This window comes from Solanum pennellii, chromosome 1, assembly GCF_001406875.1.
Source record: "Solanum pennellii chromosome 1, SPENNV200".
NCBI lineage: Eukaryota > Viridiplantae > Streptophyta > Magnoliopsida > Solanales > Solanaceae > Solanum > Solanum pennellii.
The window spans coordinates 135539-161678 of record NC_028637.1 but is presented as its reverse complement, the minus strand read 5'-3'; the positions used below and the strand labels follow the sequence as shown (position 1 = coordinate 161678).

Below are 26140 nucleotides of genomic sequence, written 5' to 3'. Positions count from 1 at the left end.
AAGATTATTAAAAAAAATAACACAAGTAAAATTCAAAAATAGTTATTTTCCAAATTCTTGTAATTAAAAAAAGTAACAATGAGTGTGCAAATTTTCATACTCATAGCTATTATTAAACTTTTATACATCATATAATTTTTTTGAGAAGAATGTACACCGAACTATTCCGACTCTATCTATGCGAGAAAGCACGTGAAGGAAATTTCACATTTATGACTCTCCACTTAAGATATAACCTGCTTAATCAACTCAATCACCTTAACGAATTTATCTAAGTACTTTCTCTAGCATATTTGTGGAAGTTTCTTCTTATCTAGAACCTTATAGTAAGTCCAACAATAACTTAACTGTCACCAACTATATACCAAAGCATCTTTCAATTTCATTTTTATAAAAATCCTAGCTGTCGTATGCCAACTCATCAATTCCTTTGGGAGCAAAAAATTTTTTTTTTATTTTATGAGTTTAAAGATTGTCTTGTCACTTGATATTTGTCTGGAATATATATAAGTTGATGGGTCCCAAAAAATGACTAAAAGATTATATTTTTGTGAAAACTATGAAGAAATATTGTAGTGGGTGAAATTTCAAAGGCAATGAACCCCCAACCATAACAAAAAAAAGAATAACATTTTTCTCTAACTTTGCACTTTTCGGTGGAATTTATATTTATAATAATCTTTATCGGTTTATCGTATTTTAATTAATTTTATGAGATATATGAGTTATTTTCTATCGATACAATTATACTGATATACCTATTTCTATCAAGAATGGAACAAAAGGTAGAATTGCCTAGTATTTTTAATTTGGACTTTAAATCGAAATCTGGCGATTCTTGATTAACATATTAATCCTTAAATAACTTCTAAGTATCTTAAAAATTTATTTATACATTTAATAAACAAGAAAGTTACTTGCAACAATATATACGCCTAGAGTAATATATACATATATACAAAGTCTCAAATTAAGAAGATAAAATATACATTAAAATTTATATTTGCCTAATAAAAATATAAAAAAATTATTTTTAAAAAATGTTCTACTCAAGTAACACATCGATGTATGATGCAACCACAAATAAAAAGTATTTTTTTTTCAACATTTGAAAGTATATAATATAATAGGGGGGAAAATGTGGATGGTCAATTGATGTTTTGAAGAGACAAACTTGTAACTACTAAATTGTTTTTTAGTGTGAATAATCATTTCTTTGAGATTTTGTTGTCGGTTCTTTATACATTTTTTTAAAATTATTTATAACGGTAGTAAATGTACACCGAAAGGCATCACATTTTAATAAATAAATTTTAAAATTAAATATTAATTTACTCTAATAAACTATAACAAAATTCAATCTGTGTTTAGTGTTCTTATTAGGATTAGAGTGATTCAAATTCATATCAGAAAGTTTTTTATAAAGATAAGAAAATACTATCTATCACAAGTAATTTTACTCTAAAATTTGAAATCGTAACATTTAATTAAGAATAAAAAAATATTAACAATCTAATTACTACAACATTTAGTGATATTATTCATGAATAACTAAAGATATTAGATAACTACATATATGTTTCTAACTAAGAGAAATTGACTATTGACAAGCATCAATCGGAAAAAAAATAATAATGATTATATTTTATATATATATATATATTATATATAATTTATACAATATTGTATTGATGCTACTCCATCTTTAATTATGAATACATCACCTTATTTCACATATTAAAATAATTGTATGATTATAAATTATCTTATTAAAATTATATTGTTTGTAATTAGAAAATTGTGTGATGAAAAGAAAAACATCACAAGATTTTTAGGACATGCATGGGATTATACCCTTAACATTGGGATATCCAATATACATAAAAAGCTTTTTTCTACTTTTAGGGATTCTTTTTAGCTAGTTGGAGTTTTAATTTATAAAAAGAATAAAAGTATATAATAAAACATTTTCTGACATTGGACATACAAACTCTCACGTGTGCACTATCAAAAAAGAGAAATTAACATTAGCATCATTTACAATGCATTTGGGATCTCAATATATATGGATCCTCTTCTTCCCTAAGGCTGCAATATTCTTGAATAATTACAAAAACAAGAAAACAAATAGAAGTTGTGACTTAATCAAAACTCATACATTTCAATATTTTCTTAATCAAAAATAGTAAATTTAAATGTTATATGACATGTTTAATACAAGTTTCGAAAGTTATATATCTCGATACAAGGTAATTGTTAATTCTTTGGCGGTGTAGGATACATGCATTCAATGACATTTTACGTGTTATTTTAAGTGTATTATGTTAGATTGAATATGTATATCTAATTATTTAATTTAATATAAATTTAATATCTATTTATACACGTTTAAAATCAGAAATCTCGTTAGGACTAATCTTTCCCATTTAGCAAAGGTAAGATAAAATTATCCTCAACGGCCGTTACTATGATTAGTTAAAGTCCAACTAATTGACCCCAAAATTGACGCCGTTAACTTTGGTCTTAAAAAAAAAGGCCCCATGATTTTCGCTCCTCTCTAGTCAAGAGAGTCATTTTCTACTAAGTGTTTGATTCGAAGTCTAACTAATTCAAATTTACATAAAAGAGTCTCACTTTAGAGGTTAATGAGCTCCCCTAGCAAAGACATCGTCATGTCAGAATCTTAAAAGCCGAGTTTAAGACCTTACATTATATGGTAAACGAATACTTACTACTTCAACATAACAGTTGGTGATACGCGCTCCGACTTTTTCATTTAGTGTGGGACCCACTTTGCAACGGCTAGTGGTGGTGACATGGACATGCATTAAGTAATGTCAAATCTCAAAATTTATAAAGTGGTATGCCACTTGTCATTAGCCTTGCCGGCGCTAATTGCTCTACTTGCTAAACTAGCGCCACCCCACGCGTAAGAGCACTATAAGTATCCGTTCATTTTTATTTGTCGATTTTAATTTTATTCATTACGTAAAAAATTAATGACTCAAAATAGTCTCTTCATATATTTTAAACTTGACAAATTCAATAAAAAAATGACGATTACATAATTACATTACTACTATTATTGATCACGAAGTGGCTAAAAGTGCATGAACTTGCATTAGTAGAATGGGTGTAATTATTAGGTACAAAAATACCTAATGTCATAGGTACTCTAAAATTTATATAATTATACCAAGAATAATGGTTATTCTTTTTGTAGTCTATAAAGCTCGTGTTATTTTTGGCACTAATAACTTTTTTCGTTCTTATTATTTTAGATTTAATGTCTCTTAAAAACTTAATTAAGTTTATTATTGTATTTTTATTTAGTGTTTTTTTAAGTCAAGTTTTAAGTAAATCGACATGAATTAATTTGATCAATGAACAGGAATAAATTATTTAATTTTCCTATGTTGGTCAAATTGATGTACTTTCAAGGTTAATAACTCTCTTATAAAATGAGAAGAATAGTGTCATTTATAAATTGATTTCGCGAAATCAAATATTAAGAAACATTTATATTTAATAAGACGACATATAAATAGGAACGAAGGAAGTACTAAAGGAAGGAGTTACCAATATAAAGTGGAATCAAACTGAGTTTCACACACTAGCAAATGATGTGATGTCGTGAATGAAGTTGTTATTTTCATTATCAAATGCCTCATATCCAAGTTATGAATTTTTTTAGTAGGAAGATGTTTCTGGTTGGAAGACGCTTTACATGAACGTGAATTGAATCGAGTTCTTATACGAATATCGACTTGAAGTAAAATCGAGATTCTATTAACCTATTAGAGGTACTTTTGGAAAGTAAACACTCAATCGAGAAAGGCCGGTGCGTGGGGCGGTTACCACTGTAGACAAATTGTCCAATTTTATATAGGAAAACAATTATACTATAAATTTAAAATGATAGAATTAGATTTAGTTTGTTTTTAATAGACGTTCGACTAAAAAAATATTAAACATGACAAGATAAAGCAAAAAAATATTAAACATGACAAGATAAAGCTAACCTGAAAAAGTTTTAAATATAACAAAGTAATATTGATAATCAAAATAATAATCGAAAAAGATAAAACTACAAGAGTTATAAATTTGAATTTAATTGGGACGTAATATAAATGTGAGATGGGAAATTGAAAAATAATTTAAAAAATCTTTAAAAATTGCTAAATTCAAATCGAATAATTAACCACATATGGTGATAAATAAATTATAAGTTGAGGAAAAGAAAGGGAAACCACTTTCTAGTCCAAAAAGCATTATCTATCATTATTATTAAAGCTAATGATTTAACCTTATTATAAATAAAATATTTTTAAAAAATTAATCATATGATGACCCCACTTCTTAATCTTTGCGTGAGCATTTTTATTTTTTTTATTTTTTGAAAAGGGGTTACCTTTGCGTTTGTGGCAATTTTAGTACTTTTTGTCAAAGACTTCTTAGAGGGATAAAGTGGAAAAAAATTTAAATGCTATTAGAGTAAAAATATGGTCAAAAGGGTAGAAAAGAAGGATTCAATAATTGAATGACAAATTGAAATATTGTGATCTTTATTCTATATTTGTTAATGGATGCTAATAGTAATTAGGGCTAATTACTTTTTGACTTTTAACACTTCTATTGAGGTTAAAGAGTAATTCTTGGGTTATGTTCTAATGCTAGGGAAATAGGATATCTCGTGACCTTTTTTTTATTCACTTGGTATAATTTGTTTTGGTATCCTGATTAGTTTAGATACATGTCACGTATATTTTATTAAAGTAGAAAATATTTTATATTAGAGTTTAAATTCAAAATCTCTAATTAAAAATAAATAAGTCATTTATTACCTAATGTTTTAAGTTTCTTATTTAATGTTTAGATACTCGTTTTGAAGTTTCAATTGATTTAAATTTGTACCAAATATCAAAGGAAAAAGCTCATATGGATAATTGCACTTTTGGTCCAATAGCTAGCAAAATGTTTATTTTGATAATTGTAATTTAGATCAAGCATATTTAACAGATAACCTACTTGAAACATTTAAAGTATATATTAATTTTAATGAGACATTTCACGTTCAAGATCCGAAAAATTGTAGCTTTTCCATGTATGAATCAAGTGGCCCCTTAATGCGATAATTCATTTTTTCTGTTAAGAAAATAATCATAATTGCAAAAGTATTGTCATGTGTTAGGATTTTGGGAATAGTAATAAAATTTTACATTAAGAAAAGTTCAAAAAGTGGTTATAGACTATAGTCCTAAATAATTTTACTGCTTCAATTTAGTAACAAGTAGTAGCATAATATTGGAATTACCTTTTCTAATTATGTTTTAAACAACTTTTCTTTTTTGGCTCTTTCATGATTTTTCTAAATAATTTATTCTACAAGGATGTCCTCATCTATATTAGCTTAGGTGCCAACTTTAGTTGCCAAACCAAATTATTTCTATGTTTAATTGGAGCCACTACTTTATTATTATCCCTATGTTTAATTGGAGCCACTACTTTATTATTATCCCTAAAATGTGATTAAGTGTGATAATTATCAAATATGAATTAAGCCGTCAAGACCTCGGCATGCATCCCGTTGGCTCTCACGGCCAGTCCGACCCAATTTCAAAGTCAAACAAGCCACGAAATGCATATACCCTGAAGAAAAATCAATCAAGCAAGAAGCTTTCTTAAAATCATGCTTTTTAGATGAAATTAAATCATATTTCACCAATCGAGTCACATGTTCTATCATATCCATACATAATAACTTTTTACAAAGTTATAACAAAAATGAATAACTTATATGCAATTTTTTTTATTAACACTATGGATAAAATAGAGTAATTTTTTCCCCATAATTTCAAAAATAACTACCTATTTGTAGCAAACATGAGTGGGAGAGTGGGAAGGGTCTAGTCTCATCATGTTGATGTGTATAACTATTTGTTGTTGTATTTGTTTTGCATGCATCTACTTTAATATCTTTATTATTATAATTTGAAAGGATAGTATATTATTTCTCATTTCTTTTTCGAACTTTATTTATGAGATTGTATGAAATATATTTTAGTTAGTAAACCTGAAAAGTAAATTAATTATATTTTTCTATGCTTTAATTTATTATTACATGGATGTGATTAAGAGAGTTAACTACCAAAAATGAACTAGGCACAAGAAGATTTACAATATGAAGAACTTAATCAAGTATAATGACTAATTTTAAGTAGTTATTAGTCAAATGAGAAAAACTTTAATTAGTCAAATGCCACTCTTTTCTCATTATTAAAATTAGGCCAAAAGACATTCTCCTAACATCATTTTAATTAGAGGTACAAACATCTAATGAGTCAGCAAAAAACATGTGATTTTAATTAAATAGTTATTTATTTCTGTTTTTAAGTTCTCCAAGTTAGGCTACTAATAATTTAATTTGCAGAATCCAAGTTTACCTTTTCCCAATTTTCCTTTTCTTTTTCTCCTCATTTCACTAAACTTCTTTTTCATTTTTCTTTATTTAGGAGGTTTATTTGGCGGGGCGAATATATAGCATCAATTACATATTTACGTGAAATTAGTAGAATTATTTAATTTACAAATATAAATTCATCAAATATTAATAAATATTTATTATTTTATATTAATTTAAGATAATTATAGAAATTGAAATTTTTTGAATTTTGAATCTATCCTTGCCATTTATCAAAACAAGGATGGAGAAAAAAAAATACATTTCATTTTAGTGCTAATTTTACATCTTCCAAAATTCTATGGGCTATATTCTCATGCTTTTCTTGTTGTCCATTTTAAAACCAGTTTTTATTTTATAGACTTATTATTACAAATTTCCTTATTTTCTCAAAAAGAAAAAAAAAACAGTTGCCAACTATTATAAAATTAAAAAAAACACTTTTTAATTTTAAAATTTGTTACCCTAGTGTTTTTGAAAATACAACACCCAAAAGATAAAAGAAATTCCAGAATAATTAATTGCTTGCACTAGTTGTTTATCTTAGTTGTAAAATGTAAAAGCCAAAAAAAGGATGAATCAATTTTCCTTTTTCCCCAACTTCTAGCCTCTATTTTTTTAAAAAAAAAATTAATAAAAATCTCTTTTTCTTATAGCCACTTAATTTTTAAAAATAACAAAGAGAGAATCAACAAAAGAAAATTAATCCATTTTTCACAGCCAGAAAAAAAAACTATACATTTCATAGGAATCTAATAAAACTATAAAAGGGGCTCTTTCTTTCTTTTTTTTTTAGAAGAGAAGTTTATGTCTAAAGATTCCAAACTATCACTATTTATATATTAGAACATATTTTGAAGTTGATATCACCAATTATAAGTTTTTTTTCCCTCATATCACCATCTATTTAATCTAATGTGTTTTTAATACATAAATAATGATAATTTAAACAGAAAAAATTATCTAATAATTGAAATTTTAATCAACTAAACTATTAAAATTTTTATGAACAAGTGATGACACCATATAATTAAATAAAATTATGCATCTATTAACTTATCGTAAACACTCGTTACTAACTCTATTTAAAAGAAAAATACTCCCTAACAAAAAAATACTTTTTTTTTAAACCAAAAACTCAAAATCCCAAACTTCTTTTTATTACTAATTTTTTTATTTTGTGAGTCAAAAACTCATACCTAAAAGTCTCACCACCCCATAAAATATAGCCACTCTTCCCTTTTTTTTGGTGTCTTTTTTTTCTCAATCAAAATAAGTCCATTTTTCTCTTCTTCTTCTTCCTCTCTTCTGTGGAGACTGATGAGACTTTATTTTTTTTTTCACTTCTCATGCATTACAACTCTATAGAAAAATACAACAAAAAAGAATTAATCTTTGGGTGTTCATAACTGATAAAAGGTGTAAAGAAAAAAGAAAATACCCAAAAAATAAAAAATAAAAATGGTGAACTATTCTATGTTCTTTTTCATATTTTTGTCTTGTATTCTTGTTTTGGTTTCTGGGTTTTCAAGAAATCTGCCAATTTTAGCTTTTGATGAAGGCTACTCTCATTTATTTGGTGATAATAATCTTATGATCCTTAAAGATGGAAAATCAGTTCATATTTCTCTTGATAAAAGAACAGGTTTGTTAAAAAATATGTTTTATTAAGGAGAATTTATTTATTTATTGTTTTTTTGGTGTTTTTTTAATGGATGAGGTATTTTGCAGGGGCTGGATTTGTGTCTCAAGACCTTTATTTTCATGGATTTTTTAGTGCTTCTATTAAGTTACCTGCAGATTATACAGCTGGTGTTGTTGTTGCATTTTATGTAAGTTATTATTAACTCAGTAATTGATTTTTTTTGTATAAATTAGAAGTTTTTTACTTGTCATGAGTGAAAGTTTTGATTTTTTCTGTTTTTTTTTTCCACTACCATATGATTCTTGATGATTTTTTCATATGTTAATTTATTTTGTAAAATTTTCTTGTGTAAAGATTGGATTTTTAACCTCCCAATGGTGTTTAATTAGTTAATTTTCAGTCTGTGTTATGTTAATGAAATGAACCAATGTTTTATTTTTCATTATGTTAATTAGTACAAGTTTTTGCTTCCCATGAGTGAAAGTTTTGATCTTTTTGTTTCATTTGCCCATATGGATTCTTGATGATTTTTTACATGCTAATCGATTTTTGTATATATATCACCTTTTCCCTCAGTTTATAAAATCATTTTTACCTTTAAAGAATGTGTTTTTAATCATCTAATGGAAATTTTGTGTTTATAATAATAGATTAGTAGCTTTTTCTTCCAAGAGGTGAAAGTTCTGTTCTTTTCAATCTAATGGGAATTGGTAATTTTCAAGTTGTGTTAATAATGAAAACTAAAATCTTGATTTTTTGTTGAACTTTTACTAAATTTTGTTGATGACAGATGTCTAATGGGGATATGTTTGAGAAGAACCATGATGAAATTGATTTTGAGTTTTTGGGAAATATTAGAGGCAAAGACTGGAGAATTCAGACTAATATTTATGGGAATGGTAGCACAAATGTTGGCAGAGAAGAAAGATATGGACTTTGGTTTGATCCTTCTGAAGATTTTCATCAATACAGTATCCTTTGGACTGAGAATTTGATCATGTAAGTTAATATCTCTGCCCTTTTAATGTTTCATTCCTCATTTTGATCATGTATGGTCTACGGGGCGGAGCTAGGTCGAAAAATTACATCATATATCATAGATATTGAACCCCCTTGGCTTGAATCCCCTTGGTGAATATCCTGGTTCGGTCACTGGTGTGGTTTGTAACCTATGTTGCTCGGACTCGAAACATAGTGGATTTCTGGAGGATTTGACAGGGGGGTATGAGTATGAGTACGACAACATTTTTAGAGATAACAACTTTTTTGTTTGTCATACCATGAGTTTTCACATCCAGCTATTAAAATGGTTTCCTTTATGAGTAAAGGTTCATTTAGATGTCTGTGTTTTGTGATGCACATGTTTCTGTTTTTAACTAATTTTGTATAATAAGTACAACAATTATTACCAAACTTTTTGAATTATTTGTTTTTCATAGTTAAGCTGAAGAATCAAATTAATAGAACAATGTGTGACTAGAAATTTTGTTCTGATATGTTGTCACAAGATTTTTGATTGATTTTTTGTGTCAATGAATGTACATGAGTGACAAGGCCTTTCTTAACATACCCTTTTGTTGGCATGGGACTATGGGAATCTTTTGTTTGTTTCTTTTTATTATTTTGCTTAAGATGGTACATTCCCTATTATGATGGTTGTGCTCGTCGAGGACTTGGCCGTGCCCTTTTGGGCTGGTCAGGCTCATGTGATGCCGACGTCAATGAGGAATGGGGGTAAGGTCTACGTATACATTAGTCTCTCAGACCTCATTTGTGGGATTGCATTGGGTTTGTTTTATGCTAGCAATGCAATATTGTGCGGACTCTTCAAAAATGCAGCCTATTGTGTGTCTGATCCTCCAAAATTAGTGTATATCCGGACGGACCAGACACGGATGCTACAATATTTTTGGAGAGTCCGAGCAACATAGCTGTCATGTACTTTGTGGACTCTTCAAATATGCCTCCCTGATTCTGTTTTGTTTGTATTTGTGTTGTTTTGCATCTTGTTGCAGCTTTTATGTAGATAATGTCCCCATAAGAGAGATCAAGAGGACAAAAGCCATGGGTGGGGACTTCCCATCTAAGCCAATGTCCTTGATAGCTACAATATGGGATGGTTCTAATTGGGCTACAAATGGTGGAAAATACAAAGTCAATTACAAATACGCCCCGTATATCGCTGAGTTCTCCGATTTCATACTCCACGGATGCGCAGTTGATCCAATCGAACTATCATCCAAATGTGACAACACTACGCCAAAAACTCCAACGATCCCTACCGATATCACCCTTGACCAAAGACGAAAGATGGAGAACTTCAGAAAGAAGCAAATGCAATATTCATACTGCTACGACAAGACCAGGTACAAGGTCCCTCCTCCCGAGTGCATGATCGATCCTAAGGAAGCCGAACGACTCCGAGCCTTTGACCCCGTTACATTTGGAGGATCCCACCACCATCACGTGAAACGACATCGCCGGAGCAGACCAAAGTTGAAGGGTGATGATGATGTATCCTTTATGTAAAAGAAAAAAGACCCAATTCCATAAGTTTTTCTCTATATAGTCACATGATGATATGATCATTTGAGGTTTTGTTATTTTCACATGTGAATAGAGGATATAAAAGGATATATTGTTGGGGGTATGTATATATGTCATACCTATATGGGGGTCCCAAGCCATGTTCTAGTTGATGTATTTTGTTGTTTGGGCCTTTAATTTATAAATTCAACTTGTTGGTGATTTTGTGTACTTTTTCTGTGACACATTAATAAATGCATGAATAGTACAAAGATTATTTATTATACTTTTGTGTGTTCTTTAAGCATGTTTGTTGCTACTCATGATGTCTTATTATAAGTTTTTTAGGCCTCTCTTGTCATGTTGTGAGGACCATTTGTCAAATGGTTGGCTGCAAAAATCCAAAGTTTTTGATTGTGACTGCTGGAAATCTAAAGACCATATTATTAAAGTCTAGAATTCGAGCATTAGGAATGACATTTTATTCTATAAGAGGTCTTGAATTCAAGCTTTGAGAATAGAGTCGCCTTTGGGAACATAAAAAAGATTGATAGTCGCCTTTGGGAACATAAAAAAGATTGATAGTCAATACTTTGAAAAATTACTTGAAGCTTCGATACGATTATGAATTCAAGCCGTGAAATTAACAACTAATGCTTGCATAAGGGTACTGTCTACATCAACATCTGGCCCTTCGTCAAAAAATTTACATGATACCCATACAATCAACCCAATAACCCAATTATCGGTTCGAGTGATTGGTTTAACCGTTACTTTGCCCAACCCTAAGTTGAACAAATGAAATATATCACCTAGTGAGAAGATAAGACGGGCTTAACCAAACGACAAGGTCAGAGATTCGATGTGTATACTCATATCTTCCTTAAAACATTGGCATCTCCCACAATAACTTGGCTCTCCACCATAACGAGGATGACATACTTGGTGTAGTCCCACGAGGATCTTACCCCTACCTCATAGGTGGTAGAGAGACTGTTTCCAATAGACCCCCGACTCAAGGATTTCAATCAAATAAGTATTTGAAAATACACTGGATGCTAAACATAGAAGATTAAAAACTGGTAAAACAACCAAAACAGAGTCAAGAAAAATCAATGGCTCTTGTTCTCTTTGGTCTTGACTTCAACTACTAGCTTGAAGCCTTAATGGGTCAAAAGGTACCTCCATCATGATCATGATGTACATGTTCTACCTCAAAACAAAACTCAAAAAGAATATATTAGAGTATTATATAAGAAATAAAAGTAAAAACATGTTCGAGTAGGGTCAGTTGTCGAATGGCGTAGATGGGGGCATTAGAAGATTAGGACAGTTATGTTCCTACTTGAAGCATACTACTGACTGTTTTTCATCTTCACTGTATGTGTTTCTCCATATGTTGAACAACCGAGATCACGACTTAAACAACATTCAATCAGAACCAACGTCTACCCCTTTTTTCTTCAAGAATTCCCTGGCTTCAACAATATCCTACAGAAGAAACAGCAAATGAACAACGATAAGATATGTATTATTTAGTTATGTTCTTATCATCCTTGTCTGGACCCTTTTTCCAATAATATGATCCTTTTATTCGCAATGAAATGCTAAGAAGCCGAAGCCCTTGTTTCCCTGGCACTATCTTGGCTAATAATAACCTTGTCAGCTAGCAGAAAAGTAAGCAACTATTGCTTGGATTCTCCAAAAATGTTAACCAGCCTCCTCCACTTCTGGAGGATCTTGCACCAACCCGTCAACATTTTTGAAGAGTCCGAGCAACATAGGTATGCAATATTTCTTGAATGAAAAGTGCAACTGTACCTGCTGTAAGAAAAGAGCCTCTTGAGGACATGTGGGAAAATTCATTAGACCAACACCAACCATTAACAGACCATAGCAACCAAGGGACACAATGAGGTATAGAGGCAACTGCAACAGCGATAGCAATAAACTAAGAATCACTGAAAAGTAAGAAACTTTGCCAAAGCCCAAAGGTAACAGAAAGATGGTCAGTCAATAGAGCTCACCAGCCAGGTATAGCTCTCCGGAATAGTTGATGTCTGCAACAAGCCTATCCAAACAGCAGTTACTGCAAGCAATAACGCCAAAATCTTCACGATATGTTTCATTGGATCTGCAGCGATGCATTACTTTGATGTGAGTAATAGAGGAGACTAAAGTTTTTCATTGATTAACATATAATAGAAGTCAACGACTGAAACATTAAGAAGCCAACTCAATTAACTATCAGGGTGTCTTTGGTATGAAGGAAAATAAGAGGTTTTCTTACTTATTTTCCAGTGTTTGGTTGGTGAGTGGCAAAAAAATTTCAATGTTGGTAGGTGAGTGAAATATTTTGCATTCTTTGGTTGTAAGGAGAAAGTTTGCTAACAATATTACAGAAATGGCTTCTGTGTTATTCTCTCACCCCCGCCCCCATCCCAAATTGATCTACATCTATAAAACAACAAAGGGATTTTTACACAGTATATATATGTGTGTGTGTGAGAGAGAGAGAGAGAGAGAGAGTTGCCGTGTATAATTTATGTACATCAGCTAGGGGCTGTAAATATTTTTTGGCCGAGAGGCCAAGTGTGTAGAAAGTCACAAACAAATGCATTGTTAACATGAAACTTCACGGCCTACATGGATGTCCACATGGATGTCCAATGTTAGTTGATATTATGATCATTCCTTTGGAATTAAACTACTTTTCTATGTCAGTGTCAAAGCCAATGCAAGAAAACAGACAAAGCAAAGACCTCCATATTAGTTTTCAAAAAGTTATAAAAACTTCAAATCCGGACTAACAAAATACTGGATGATGCAACCAACTAACAAAATTATGGAGCACTATATGAAAGCCAACAACTAAAATCCGGTACAGATACAGAAGATCAGATTGAAAAAAATGAAAGAACTAAAACCTACTACCTAGCAATGTTCTTCTAACTGATGATGTGTTCTAGTTTTGTTGCTTGAATCTTTCCAACCACAAATATTCCACTGGTTTGCACCATCTAAATTGTTTCTCACCCTTCCTCTCCATTTGTTTATTGTTACAGGAAACGTATCAGATCTACATTCACCAGATAAGCAAGCATTATCAACAACATATTTTCTGTAACAACTCCAGTTTCACAATAGAAACACTCAAATATTATAATCACTACACTCAAAGTTAAATGGGAAAATGGAACTCACAAGGAAACTATTGAAGAATATAACTAGAAGGGAGATGAGAAGCTTAGACTCAAGGCAAAGGGATGAGAGGACTAGGTTCTCAACCATCTGCATAAGTCTAATTTGCTCCACAAGTCATATTTATCAACTCGGATCCCAAACATAGTCTCTTAATTCGGTGTTGAGCTGGTTTGCCCATACTGGTCCTGGCCCGTTCATAACAATACCACCCTCCTGAATACGAACCTTGTCCTGAAGGTTCAAGTGCAGAAATGTCAACAGTGAAAAACTATCACTCTCGTAAAGTGAAACATGCTTCTCTGTCTAAATCCATTAGGGAGTAGTGTGATAACAGTTTCGTAACTAAGATGCAACACAGATATTCGCTTCTGCTTTCCAAGGCAGAGCATTAGTTGATGATTACTGTTAAATGGTTGATCCAACTCCTCAACGGAATTCCGTATAACAATTAATTAGTGCGAATTCAAGGCCATGTAACAGATTCTTAAAGAAGTTGAGTACACTAGAATAGCTGATAGTATATCCTCATGGAAAGGTAGTAGATTAGTGTACCATAGAACAGATAAAGAGTCAGTCCAAAAAGTAATACAGGGGACAATCATTTTCTCATGCATTGACTTTCTTGCTGGCATATCATTGCCTTCTCCAATATTGAAAATCCCCACTCCATTATTTAAGAACACAACAGCTTTGATGGACTAGACAATGTGATGTTGTTCGCCTAAACCAACTGTGAGAACTAGTAGAGATGAAACAAGGAGAAATATCGAAGAGACAGGAGGCTCAGCATCTCCAAACATAGAAGTAATCAACACTGCCAGTGAGTAGACCAAAAATTAAGTCGGCTGTAAACATTTGACAAGGAATGAATAAGATCTTAGTGTCTAGTCCTCATTGAAAATATTCATGCATTTGTTGTAAGCAAATGGATGACGACCTCCAGAAGCCATAAGCTGAAAAGCAGCAACAAATTCCCTGAACCATTCACAACAGCAGCATACTACACTGGTCAAAGACTTCTAGAAAAAACCGTCAGTGACAACCAGAACAAGGCGAAGGATGAAACCCATCTTTCGGTATCATGATTCTAGGGAAGATTGTGGAAATAAGTTGAATTTATTCGCGTTTGAAACGAACTAAAAGGGGTTGTCTAAGGTGCAGATGAACAGTTCGATAAAAATCCTAAACGAATCATCTCCTTATAACCTTGGTCCTAACTGTTTTTGTTGATTCGTATGAATCCATGGTGATTTATTCTCTGTGCTAAAAGATTAGTGCAACATTCACTACTATGGCTGCTTCACTTTTCACCAACAAATCACCTTAAAATCCACCAAACCTAAAAAAATCACCCAATAACTCCAATCCCATAAATTTTTACATTAACCCCAATACAATTTAACCAATTTGATAACACCCAGATGATAAAAATCTAATCTTTTCACAAAATCACCTAAAAAAATCACCAATAACACTGATCCCATAAAACTTTTACAGAAATCCCAATACAATTTTAGCCAATTTAGATCACACCCACATGATAAAAATCTAATCTTTTGTTTAGAACAAAGAAAATAATTAGTAAAAAGTAAAACTAAAATCATAAAAGAGAACAAACCTGATATTGAATATGAAGCCTGCTCCGATCAGTTCCAATCAGGTTTTGCAGTTGTGTTTTTCTTTTTTTAACAAAAATTAATTTAAGGTATTTTTTCTACAAATTTAATATACAGTTCAGACACCTCTAACAGGCAGCAGTTGACGTGTCTGCCTATTTTATTTAATTATATAAAAAGAAATTCTCAAACCCGGCCATCAAATCAAAATTCATTTTTAATTTATTTATTTTTAAAATTGGCATTTCTTTTTCATAAAAAGTTATGTATAAAAGATTGTGATTTCTATAAAATTGCGACTTTTACGAAAAATTATATCTTTTATGAAAAGTAACGACTTTAATAAATAGTTACGATTTTTATAAAAAAGTTGTGACTTTATCGTCACTAAAAGTGTGTTTTAGTGGCAACCTTTGTCACCGCCAATACCTATAAAAGTCGCTAAGTATAACTCAATGATTGCAATTCAAGAAGGGCATGAAGCTTTGGCTCAGCCAATCAATCGCCTTCTTAGTTAACTGTGGAACCCGCCCTTTAGCTATCTCTCTTTAGATACGGAGGGCCAGAAAACAGACGGAATTCTAGGATTCCTCCCGGAGGCAAATACTTTTATAGGTGGCAACCTTTGTCGCCACCAATGCTTATAAAAGTCGCCACTAAAGTGTATTTTAGTGGCAACTTTCGTCGCCGCCAATGCCTATAAGAGTCACTACTGAAAGTGACCTTTTGTCGCCGCCAATGCCTATAAGAGTCGCCACTGAAAGTGTGTTTTAGTGGCAACCTTTGTCGTGCTAATAACCATAAAAGTCGCTAGTGAAAGTGTGTTATAGTGGCAACCTTTGTCGCCAGCAATGCCGACAAGAGTCGCCACTAAAAGTGTGTTTTAGTGGCAACCTTCGTCGCTCGCTAATGTCTATAAAAGTCGCTACTTAAGGTGTCCTTTAGTGGCAACCTTTTGCCGCCAATGCCGATAAGAATCACCACTGAAAGTCTGTTTTAGTGGCAACCTTTGTCGCCGCTAATAACCATAAAAGTCGCTGCTGAAAGTATGTTTTAGTGGCAACCTTTGTCGTCGCCAATGCCTATAAGAGTCGCCGCTGAAAGTGCTTGTCGCCGCTAATGTCGATAAAAGTCGCTACTTAAGGTGTCCTTTAGTGGCGACGTTTGTTGCCGCCAATGCCTATAAGAGTCTCCACCTGAAAGTGTGTTTTAGTGGCAACCTAAAAGTCGCTACTGAAAGTGTGTCTTAGGGGGCAACCTTTGTCTTCGCCAGTGAATGTGTTTTAGTGGCAACTTTTGTCGCCGCCAATGCCCATAAGAATCGCCACTGAAAGCTGTTTTAGTGGCAACCTTTGTCGCCGCTAATGCACATAAGAGTCGCCACTGAAAGTATGTTTTAGTGGCAACCTTTGTCGCCGGTAATACTCATAAGAGTCGCTACTGAAAGTATGTTTCAGTGGCCTATACGAGTCGCTACTAAAATTGTGTTTTAGTGGCAACATTGTCGCCGCCTAAAGCCCATAGCAGTCGCTACTGAAAGTTTGTTTTAGTAGCAACATTTGTCGCCGCTAATGCCCATAAAAGTCGCCACTAAAATTGTGTATTAGTGGCAACCTTTGTCGCCGGTAATGACTGTAAAATCGCCACTAACAGGTGATTTTCTCTTTAAAAAAGAGATTTATGTTGTTGTACCAGTATATTCTTAATTGTCTTAACTTAGTTATAATTAATATTGACTATCAAAATTTTTACATTATTTTTTTTTTCACGAGAGTTATTCTAACCATAAAATTATTGTCTTTTTTCATGTACAAAAAGATAGAAAATATGTTTGATCTCTATATAAAAACATCACTTAGTTTTAACAACACAATTACATTATCAAACATATATTATGATAAATTATGTAAAAGATATCTAGATATTTTTAATCATTATTTACAATTCTTTAGATTTATGATAATGTCAAATCATTTAATTTCCATTGAAATGCTTTGAAACCTACAAAAATTTACTTTTTTTTATTCTTATAATAATCGATTATTGAAAAAATAGTTCAAAAATTTAAGAAGATTATTTATGCCCACGCAAAGCGAAATAAATTACCCAACTATATTATATAGAAATATTTATTAATATTTATTTATTTCACACTATTATAACAAAATATATATAATTTAATACAAGTTTTGGGGGGTTTACAAGTGGCCCTAAAATAAGCTGTAGATGAAGTTCCAATAATGGCAGATAGTGAACACCCTCGTCTCATTCTCCATAACTTTCTTCCTCTAGATCTTTGCAAGGTCCAATTTCCCTAATTTACAAACTTTAAAGAGTAAAAAGTTGAAGAAAAAGAAATTCATTCTTTTGATAATTTTACATAGTGTATGTGATTTTTGATGTTTTTGTTTGTTAATTGCAGGAGTTAGAGTTTATACACAAGAGTTGTTGTACAGTAGGGTACAGGCCAAATGTGTTCTCTACAACTTTATCTCATCTTATTGCAACTAATTGTGCCCATTTCATCATGCCCATCATTCCAATCAGAGGTTTCTTTAATCTTTTTGCTCCAATTTGTCTATTCTTGAAATCTAATTGTCAATTTCTGTTTATTGTCGAGTTGATTTCTCATATGGTTACTCGACTAAAAGTTTATTTATCTTATGAAGTCTCTTTCTTTGTTTGGAATCATGAATGTATGACTTTGAGATAATAACTACTCTGTCGGTTTTAATTTGTTTGTCATGTTTTGAGTTGACAGTGAGTTTAAGGGAGTAAAATTTGAATGTTTGTAGTCTTAGATGAAAGACATATCAAAATACCTTTTTGTTTTGTGGTTTTAAACATGCAAGTTAATAAAGATTTGCCCAAAAAAGGAAGAAAGAAGCATATCTTCTGAAACGGATAGAAGGAAAGTAGGATAAACAAATTGAAACGGAGTGAGTATTAGTTGAGAGACTATTTGAGAATCAACCTTTTACTTGCCTCACAAAGGTAGTGGTAAGGTTTGTGTATACTCTAATCTCCTTAGACCTCACTTGTGGGATTACACTTGTTAGTGTAGTAGTTTCTGTTTACCAGGTAATTTCAGTACAAAGTTGATTTTTTTGTTAATTTTTACTTAATCTTTGATTTTTGCTTTATGGGTGTGTGGTAGAGAGGCTAAGGGAGAAAGCAGAAGAGTATTTTGGTTGCCAGTACGAGTTGTTTGTCGAATTCACTGGTCTGATCAGGTTGAGACTCCATTTCTTTCCCTTCTATACTTACTTATGATCATATCCTTTTTACCAAGCTAAATTAGGCAGAGAGTTATCGAAATTTTGCCTAATTTAACTTGGTAAAGCATGGTCCATCTCAAGCCTTTGCAGAGACAACATTGTGGTTACGGGTTGGCAGCATCGAGTAGCTAGGCTCAAACTCTGTATTGTATTAAAAAGTCATTTAATATGTATAAATAATCTGTCTGGAATTCGGTTAGCAAAATAAATTGTGATTTATAACCCATAGTCTAAAAATCGTGGCCCGCCTCTGGTCTCAAGAATATAGATAGAGGAATAGGATTAGGGTAGGCTGTAAGCTTTATCTACTACTAACTACTGAAAGGACTTGGATGGAGGGGAACAAATATATTGGATTCATATACAGGCTTTTGCAGCTATTTTGAAATGAGGGCTAGCTGATATCGTTGTATGTGTCTCTTCAATTTCGAGAGTAGATAGTCGAGAAAGCTATTAGAATAAAGAGAGATGACCTGTCCAAGTAGGAAAAAGACTTTGGGTCAGTTTGGTATAGAACACGAGTTTCTTGGACAAGTTGAGACATTTCTTGTCGCATTGGAAGATATATTTCCCCAATGTAGTGTCAATCACATTGTTTCTCCTTCAGGATTTTATCCTTCCTGTTGTTGATCATAGTGAATTATAAGTCTTGACTGCTATGGAGCTATTTGTATAATGTTCTGTATGAATTACAGCTGGTGTAGAGGAGCAAGTATCGGTTGGCACAGTGATGATAATAGACCTTACCTTAAACAACGGGATTTTGCGGTGCGTTTTTTAATTCTTGTTGTATTTTTCTGTCGTTATTTGCTACATATTGTTAATTTTATGTTATCAACAATGTATTGCTTCGTTTTGCAGCTTGCTGTTATTAGTATAGCCAATAAATGTAGAAAATACACCCTTCCCCTTCCTCGGGTTGGTGAATATGCAGGACAGACAAAAGCTGACAGCCACTATTCACATTTGGTTTGGAGAACAAAAGCTGACTTCTGCTCAAATTCATCCAGTATAACATAGTAATATGATCGATATCATCAAGATGTATCGTATCTCCCTAGAGATGAAGACCAAAAGACCTTGCAGTTGACAATGAGTTATATAGTTAAATTCTTCACTTAGGTTTATTTCTGTTTTCATGATTAATAAAGCAGTAGCTGACTTTTTGGGCGGGGATTAGTCAAGGGGATCATCTCTCCCCATTACTGTATTATTTCGTCGTGGGAATCTTACAGTAAACTAGTGACAGACCTGTAAGAGTAGCTGCATAAGTGGATTTAGATTGGATAACAGGTAGGGACACCATGTGTCAGTTTGGTACTTATTTATTTGTGGATGTACACTCATTATTTTGTATGGGTTTTGCTTCCTAGGGAACTTTGTGTTATTTGAAGCAATATATGGACTTCATATCAAACATGGAGAAGTTAAAGTTCATTTTAGTCGGGTTAGTTCATGAGTTCATAATTCGAATCAGAAGCTTGGGTGCAAGGTAGGTTGACTACCTAACAGACATTTGAGGATGCCTTCGGGTGAGAATTTAGAGAGATTATGGCAAGGTGTGATTGAGAAATTTGAAAGTATTGGAAGGTAGAAAAGAAACCATAGTCACTTTGAGGGGATGTGCTGAGTGCCGACCAGTCTTCTCTTTCAAGTATACCCATATAATCCTCCTTATTCTGGATCCTATTGTCAGTTTTATAGAAGTTGGAGATACTAGTAGGAATATTGAACAAATGGGGACGAAAAATATCATCTTGTTGAGTGAAAATATCATCAACTCTCTAAACTAAGCACTAATTTTAAAAAATAAAAAACACTTTTGGCTTTCAGAATCTTGGCCCAGACTGTTAGTCAGAGAAGTGGGATTATGAAAGAAGACTCTAGGTGAATTTCATTAGGCTCTGGTGGTGACATCAATGCCTGTTAAGAAGGTTTGTCAGGAAATCTTACATGTCCGCTGTGCATGATAAAAAGTGGCATATTATGTCAATATTGTCTTTTTGAAAATGAGAGGAAAAAAAAGAAAGAAATATTGCCATCTGGATTATAGCTTCTTATGGTCTTGTGTGCTGAGTGAATATAACATCTGCCTTGTAGTGATACATAAGGTCAAAATGTGTTAGCTGAGCGATTAATCAAATGGGTTCATTATGGATATCGGTCTGTTAGCGGAAGTTAGGATATCTGATATTTGCAGAACATTAAAGTAATGAGAGGTGCTAGAATCACTATATCATGGCTATGTCAGAAATCTTGAGGTCCTTGTTCATTTACTCAGACTGACAATGCTTAATTCTTTTGTTGAAGGCAGTGTGTTATTTAAATAGCTATGATGCGGATTTCAAAGGTGGTATCTTTCACTTCAAGGATGGAGAACCTGCAGACATTGTGCCCATGACTGGTGTAAGTGATTCGCGGACTTGATTGTGCATTTGACTACTTAAGCTACATCTGGAATATGTAACATTCTCTGGCATTTTGTATGGTTGCTTGCAACGTAAATCCGTTTTCCGTTCCAATGCAATGTAAATCTTGAACAAGTCTGTTAGTTCTGTCAGCTCTGATGCAAGTTATAATTTGCTAGCTGCCTATAGTTTATTGCTCTACAGTGAAGATCGATATTTCAAATGTTAATATTATATTATCTTGATTCTGGTCTTTTCAACAATTTCCATTTTCTTCCTCCCCTTTTTTTAACTACTCTTCCTTACTGATGATAATTCTATCTCATTAGGATGTTATCATGTACACAGCTGATGACCGGAATATACATTCTGTTGATGAGGTATCCTCTTTCTTCTTTTAGAAGATAGAACCTCTTTGTGTGTGTCTTTCACTTGACTCCAATCCCTTTAATTTTGTTATGGACTTGATTTTAGCTTGTTATGTTGTACGCTCTGTTGCTTAACCCTTCGATCTGAATGTCCTGCACAAATCTGTCTTTCACTTTTAAGTAAATGGTGCACCTGTTTTATTTTGTTGGGGTGGATTGTAAGTTGATCTTGTTACCTTAAGTTAGCATTAGTTTGTATTCATTGTTAATGCCCTGCCATTATGGTTGATACAAACCAACAACAACAAACCCCATGCCATTTTGCACTTTCTTACACTATTTCTCCATATTAGCTCTCTCCCGTTCTCTTTTTCTAATTCACTGGTTCTTCCATACAGATTACTGAAGGGGAGCGAATTACACTTACTTTATGGTTCAGCCGTGATGCATCTTATGATGAAGATCCTAAACTCATCTCATCTCTCTCACAAGATTTATTGGGTGTTGCGGAAAGCAAGTTGCATTCATATATACCTGTGCCAGGATCCATCAATATGTACTGGTTTCCACCAGACAAAGCTTCAAGTTTCTCGTCCGGATTTGATATACGCTGCGGAAGATTGTGTGTTCTTGGATTCGATATCTATCCATTTCAAAAGACTTTCCATTTATCAGAATCAGAATCCTCTTACAACTTACTGGAGTTTCTGTCAGGACCACTACTTATAGCACGAGAAAGCAAAATGTTCGAACCCCAATTTCTTAATATAATGCATGCACTTCAGGTACCTTCCTTTAATCTTGTCCTTGAAGAGATTAGTATGGCTTTTTCAGTACTAAATCATCAGAAATTATGTAAAATATTCCTAATCTGGAGTCAACTTTACGAAACTGCCAACTGTTTAGTCATTCTTCAAAAATCCTACTGAGTTTTGCATCAATTCCTTGAGCCTAATAGGAAGGTTTTTGAAGTCGAAGTTTCTAATGTCTCATTTGAAACATATATACTAGTATTTGATTAATGGGATGATGGTCAAAAACAGTTGAAGTATCATTTTTTTTGTTTCCTATCAGAACTACCAGGTCTTTGCGTTTCTTAACTATTTATCAAAACACACCTAGAAATTAACGAGTCAGCTGCCATGTGGACAAAATTTTATGGGCAAATTAAGTTGTCATGCACCTTTTGGCAATTGTATTCAAACACATGGTTTGATCAGCTTCGAGATGTGTTTTGATAAATAGTTGGTGATAGTTCAGGTAGGAAATACAAACACCAACACCAACACCTGATAATTCAGGTATGAAACTCGCAAAAAAGTGAAATTTCAGGTGTGTTTTTGACCAATATCTCTTTGATGAATTGGTTGGTGGATTTCATATTCAACTTCTTTGTATGGGCAGATGGTGCAGTTCTATCTCTGGAAGTTTTCCAATTTAAAGACAAAAGTCGGAGGAACGTCTCCAAATATAACTACGACTTCCCAGACACAAAAAACAGAAATAGATCATCTGAAATCTGTGTTTCTGAAGGATCTTCAACTCGCAGAACGTTTCTTTGGCCATTCGAAACCTATCAAGGACATGGAGTATGAATTTGATTGGGATACTTTTTCAGCTGCAGTTCTTGAATGGGAATGTTATGTTTTAAAATTACAGAAGGAATTGGTTCTGCATTTACCTCATTGGAAAACTAATCAATCCATCTTTTTTGTTGAATTAGGAGATCTTGAGGATTAAATATATTATTTGGTCTAACTTCATAAACATATTTCAATAGAAAGATACTTTGATTGATTATTGTGATTTCTTTCATCTGTAATACTTGTTAGGACTGAAAAAATCTAGTGTCACATGCAGATAAGTAAGAAGATAAACGAGAAATATAGAGAATATTTTTCATGTTTCGATCAATCGACCTACATCCACGAAAGGAGATGAACAATCTACCATATATAAAGATAGTAAGCAATATCAAGAGAAATAACCTCATAAATTTATTTATCATAGAGGTTCACACATGTGCTAATGTAACATTTGTGTCTTACCATATCTTGTAGAATTAATCGAGACAACTCCGATACTATAAATATAAAAAGAAAATGCTAAATAACTTCTTGTCTTGGGCTAACTTGTATGAACTACTATATATTCCTAAGGAGTACACCACAATGTTTTCTTTTTAAATAAGATTTGTGTTTTAAAAGCAGCATGTCGAAAATAATATTGTTCATTTGTGAAATTATTTCACCTAAATTATGATTTATCAATAGAAGCACATTTAGCTAATAGTGAAGACGAAAGAAAAAACTAAGCGATTTTTTTTCTATGTTTTAATTTTGGTGGACATTACTAGATATTTGTTATAAGTCGAAGGTGAATAGTGACCGATATTCCATAAAATTAATCGAGATATGCGAAAACATATTTAACCAAAATAATAAATAAATAAATTGTGTAGTTTACAAAACAAGGGTAGATAGAAGCAAACTTATTCTTTTTACCTAATTTATATTCATTTTTATTATTTTACCTACATACTGCCTTTTAGATTTCCAATAGAAAATATCTGAAAAAGGCAATTTGTGATAAATTAAAGTTGAATATAATTGGATTATACTCTTCTTCACTCCCTCACCTCAAATTAATTCTATAAAATTTAGATTTGAGATTTGGTTCATGTGGCTAATATTCTTCCATGTCAACAATTCCAAAGCAATTTGCAAAATTCTAGAGATAATAATGGAGGGTGCATGTTTTATGGAAAATATAATATTACCATACAAGTCATGAGATATATTAAATAAATACAAATAGTTAAAACAATATATTAAAAAAATAAAATCATATATTTCCATGTACTCTAGTCTGAACCTACACGTAAGTTTTACATTATAAAAATTAATTATTCTGTTTAATTTTAAAGTACTTGAGGTTTGGTGATACTATTCCAAAGTAATGAACACACTATTCAAATTATAATCCACTATCATACAAAATTAACACAAAAGATTCTTAATCTTGATTAACTCTCCCTCCTACCTCTTTTTATATAGTAATTATTAAGTGGCTGATGGTCAAATTTGCTCGTAAATTATGACAAATAAAATATATTTATTATTTGTTAATAGTTGAGGTCAAATATGCTTTCACTCTGTTATTAAAACAAACTAAATTTGTCTTTAGTTGCTAAAGACTGTTTACTTTTAGAAGGACCTTTTGAATAATTTTTTTTAGAAAAGTTTTCTTGAAAAAAAATATAATTTGTGTTTGTGTAATTTATTTGAAAAGTGTTCTCGATAAGCAAATTGTGTTTAATTAATTATTATTTTTAAAAAATATATTTTTGAGTCAAATTATGAAAAATAAATAAATATCAATGTGCTTTTAGTTTTAATATTAAGATTGTTTTTGTAAAGAGAAATATAAATATTTAAATTTGCGATCAATATTATGTATAGATAAAGACGATAAATTAAATATTGATATAATCACATATATATTGTTATTACCTTTTTATAATCCTGCAAAATAATATGTAAAATAATATATAAAATATAAAATAACAATATGCAAAAACATTATATAATAATGTAAAAAAATAAATAAAATTTAACCAAACTTACGAGGTTTGTTCATTGATTAGTAAGGGATATATTCACAATTATATTTCATATGATCAAAGAGATATTTCGGTCTTGAAAAAAATATTTCGGTCTTGAAAAAAATATTTTTTGATTTTTTTAAGAAGCAGAAATTTTTAGCTTCTTCCAAGTAGCAGAAAAGTTGCCTCTAAAAACAGTTTTACTAATATGCCAAATGCCTAAATTATTCTAAAAAATACATTTTTTCTCAAAATAAGTATTTTTGGCCTCTCAACAATAATGTCAAACAGACTCTAAAATAACTGAAGCAACAATGTGAAACAGACTCTAAAATAGCCTAAGCTTAAATTTGACCATCCTCTACTTCTGGTTTATTATTATTTGTATTCATTCTTCATCCTTATTCCCTATATATCTTAAATCCATAATTATTTGTTTAGAATTATCAGTTTCTTATTTAGACATGTTAATGGCATTGTTCTTTTTTACTTACTTATTAGTTGTCAAAGTTATTTTCAGTTAAGCTCAATAAAAAAAAGGGCCAAATAGTTAAGTACAAAGAAATAAGTTAGTCACTTCATTTTAATTTATATGGTGTATTTTAACTTAACATATAATATAAGAAAAAATATTTTTGTATTTGTGATTTTGAAACTAATCAACATGAAATGCATGAGACTGTAAAAACATATTATCACGAGGGAAAATAAAATAATTTATCAATTTTAAATATAAATACTTATTGTTATTATTAATTTGAAACAAACTATTTTTGAAAACCATAATTAGGACTTGGGAATTAACAAATGAAGCAAAAGTACATTTGTAAGCTTACAATATTAACCATTTTTTGGATGATCCGAATTCCAATGTAAAAAATGCCAAAATTTTTTGTGGAAGTCCGTCAAAGACCTTGTCTATGCATGCGGTTGGCTCTCACGGCAAATTCGACCCATTTTAAAGGTCAAACGAGCCGCAAAGTGCACATACCTCCCATTTCGACAATTTTTCGGGGCTCGTTTGACCTTCC

The 26140-nt window shown here is 31.7% G+C and overlaps 3 protein-coding genes across 6 annotated transcripts; 2 read left to right on the top strand and 1 right to left on the bottom strand.

Annotated features, from left to right (window-relative positions):
* The first annotated feature begins 7667 nt into the window (after nucleotides 1-7667).
* LOC107009071 (probable xyloglucan endotransglucosylase/hydrolase protein 28) lies at nucleotides 7668-10917 on the top strand. The gene is made up of 4 exons (XM_015208373.2): nucleotides 7668-8105; nucleotides 8192-8292; nucleotides 8896-9104; nucleotides 10121-10917. The coding sequence occupies exons 1-4, from the start codon at nucleotides 7922-7924 to the stop codon at nucleotides 10632-10634; spliced, it is 1008 nt and encodes a 335-aa protein (XP_015063859.1). The 5' UTR covers nucleotides 7668-7921; the 3' UTR covers nucleotides 10635-10917.
* Nucleotides 10918-11653: 736 nt separating this feature from the next.
* Nucleotides 11654-15602, bottom strand: LOC107014174 (dolichol-phosphate mannose synthase subunit 3). 3 transcript variants are annotated; one of them, XM_015214036.2, is made up of 5 exons: nucleotides 15454-15592; nucleotides 13566-13710; nucleotides 12659-12765; nucleotides 12453-12560; nucleotides 11654-12122 (listed from the first exon to the last, which is right to left on the bottom strand). In XM_015214036.2, the coding sequence occupies exons 3-5, from the start codon at nucleotides 12758-12760 to the stop codon at nucleotides 12063-12065; spliced, it is 270 nt and encodes an 89-aa protein (XP_015069522.1). In that variant the 5' UTR covers nucleotides 12761-12765; nucleotides 13566-13710; nucleotides 15454-15592; the 3' UTR covers nucleotides 11654-12062. The 3 variants fall into 3 exon arrangements, with proteins under 3 accessions (XP_015069522.1, XP_015069528.1, XP_015069516.1); XM_015214042.2 differs by lacking the exon at nucleotides 15454-15592 and adding an exon at nucleotides 13836-15099; XM_015214030.2 differs by lacking the exon at nucleotides 13566-13710 and having other exon boundaries at nucleotides 15454-15602.
* Nucleotides 15603-17643: 2041 nt separating this feature from the next.
* On the top strand, nucleotides 17644-23311 carry LOC107008130. 2 transcript variants are annotated; one of them, XM_015207051.2, is made up of 8 exons: nucleotides 17644-17754; nucleotides 17874-18000; nucleotides 18609-18684; nucleotides 19425-19497; nucleotides 21040-21135; nucleotides 21467-21517; nucleotides 21904-22290; nucleotides 22910-23305. In XM_015207051.2, exons 1-8 carry the CDS (start codon nucleotides 17692-17694, stop codon nucleotides 23243-23245), a joined length of 1209 nt encoding a protein of 402 aa, XP_015062537.1. In that variant the 5' UTR covers nucleotides 17644-17691; the 3' UTR covers nucleotides 23246-23305. The 2 variants fall into 2 exon arrangements, with proteins under 2 accessions (XP_015062537.1, XP_015062538.1); XM_015207052.2 differs by lacking the exon at nucleotides 21467-21517 and having other exon boundaries at nucleotides 22910-23311.
* Nucleotides 23312-26140: the final 2829 nt, after the last annotated feature.

What these genes read in the sequence shown, in the direction of transcription:
- LOC107009071 (XM_015208373.2), top strand. Translation starts at nt 7,922, where the DNA reads ATGGTGAACTATTCTATGTTCTTTTTCATATTTTTGTCTTGTATTCTT. An exon ending in GTGTTGTTGTTGCATTTTAT is followed by an intron (nt 8,293 to 8,895) that starts GTAAGTTATTAT and finishes TGTTGATGACAG; the next exon opens with ATGTCTAATGGGGATATGTT. An exon ending in TGGACTGAGAATTTGATCAT is followed by an intron (nt 9,105 to 10,120) that starts GTAAGTTAATAT and finishes ATCTTGTTGCAG; the next exon opens with CTTTTATGTAGATAATGTCC.
- LOC107014174 (XM_015214030.2), bottom strand. Translation starts at nt 12,760, where the DNA reads ATGAAACATATCGTGAAGATTTTGGCGTTATTGCTTGCAGTAACTGCT. An exon ending in CGGAGAGCTATACCTGGCTG is followed by an intron (nt 12,561 to 12,658) that starts GTGAGCTCTATT and finishes TCGCTGTTGCAG; the next exon opens with TTGCCTCTATACCTCATTGT. An exon ending in AGGCTCTTTTCTTACAGCAG is followed by an intron (nt 12,123 to 12,452) that starts GTACAGTTGCAC and finishes TTTCTTCTGTAG; the next exon opens with GATATTGTTGAAGCCAGGGA.
- LOC107008130 (XM_015207051.2), top strand. Translation starts at nt 17,692, where the DNA reads ATGGCAGATAGTGAACACCCTCGTCTCATTCTCCATAACTTTCTTCCT. An exon ending in TTCCTCTAGATCTTTGCAAG is followed by an intron (nt 17,755 to 17,873) that starts GTCCAATTTCCC and finishes TGTTAATTGCAG; the next exon opens with GAGTTAGAGTTTATACACAA. An exon ending in TTAAACAACGGGATTTTGCG is followed by an intron (nt 19,498 to 21,039) that starts GTGCGTTTTTTA and finishes CTTTTGTTGAAG; the next exon opens with GCAGTGTGTTATTTAAATAG.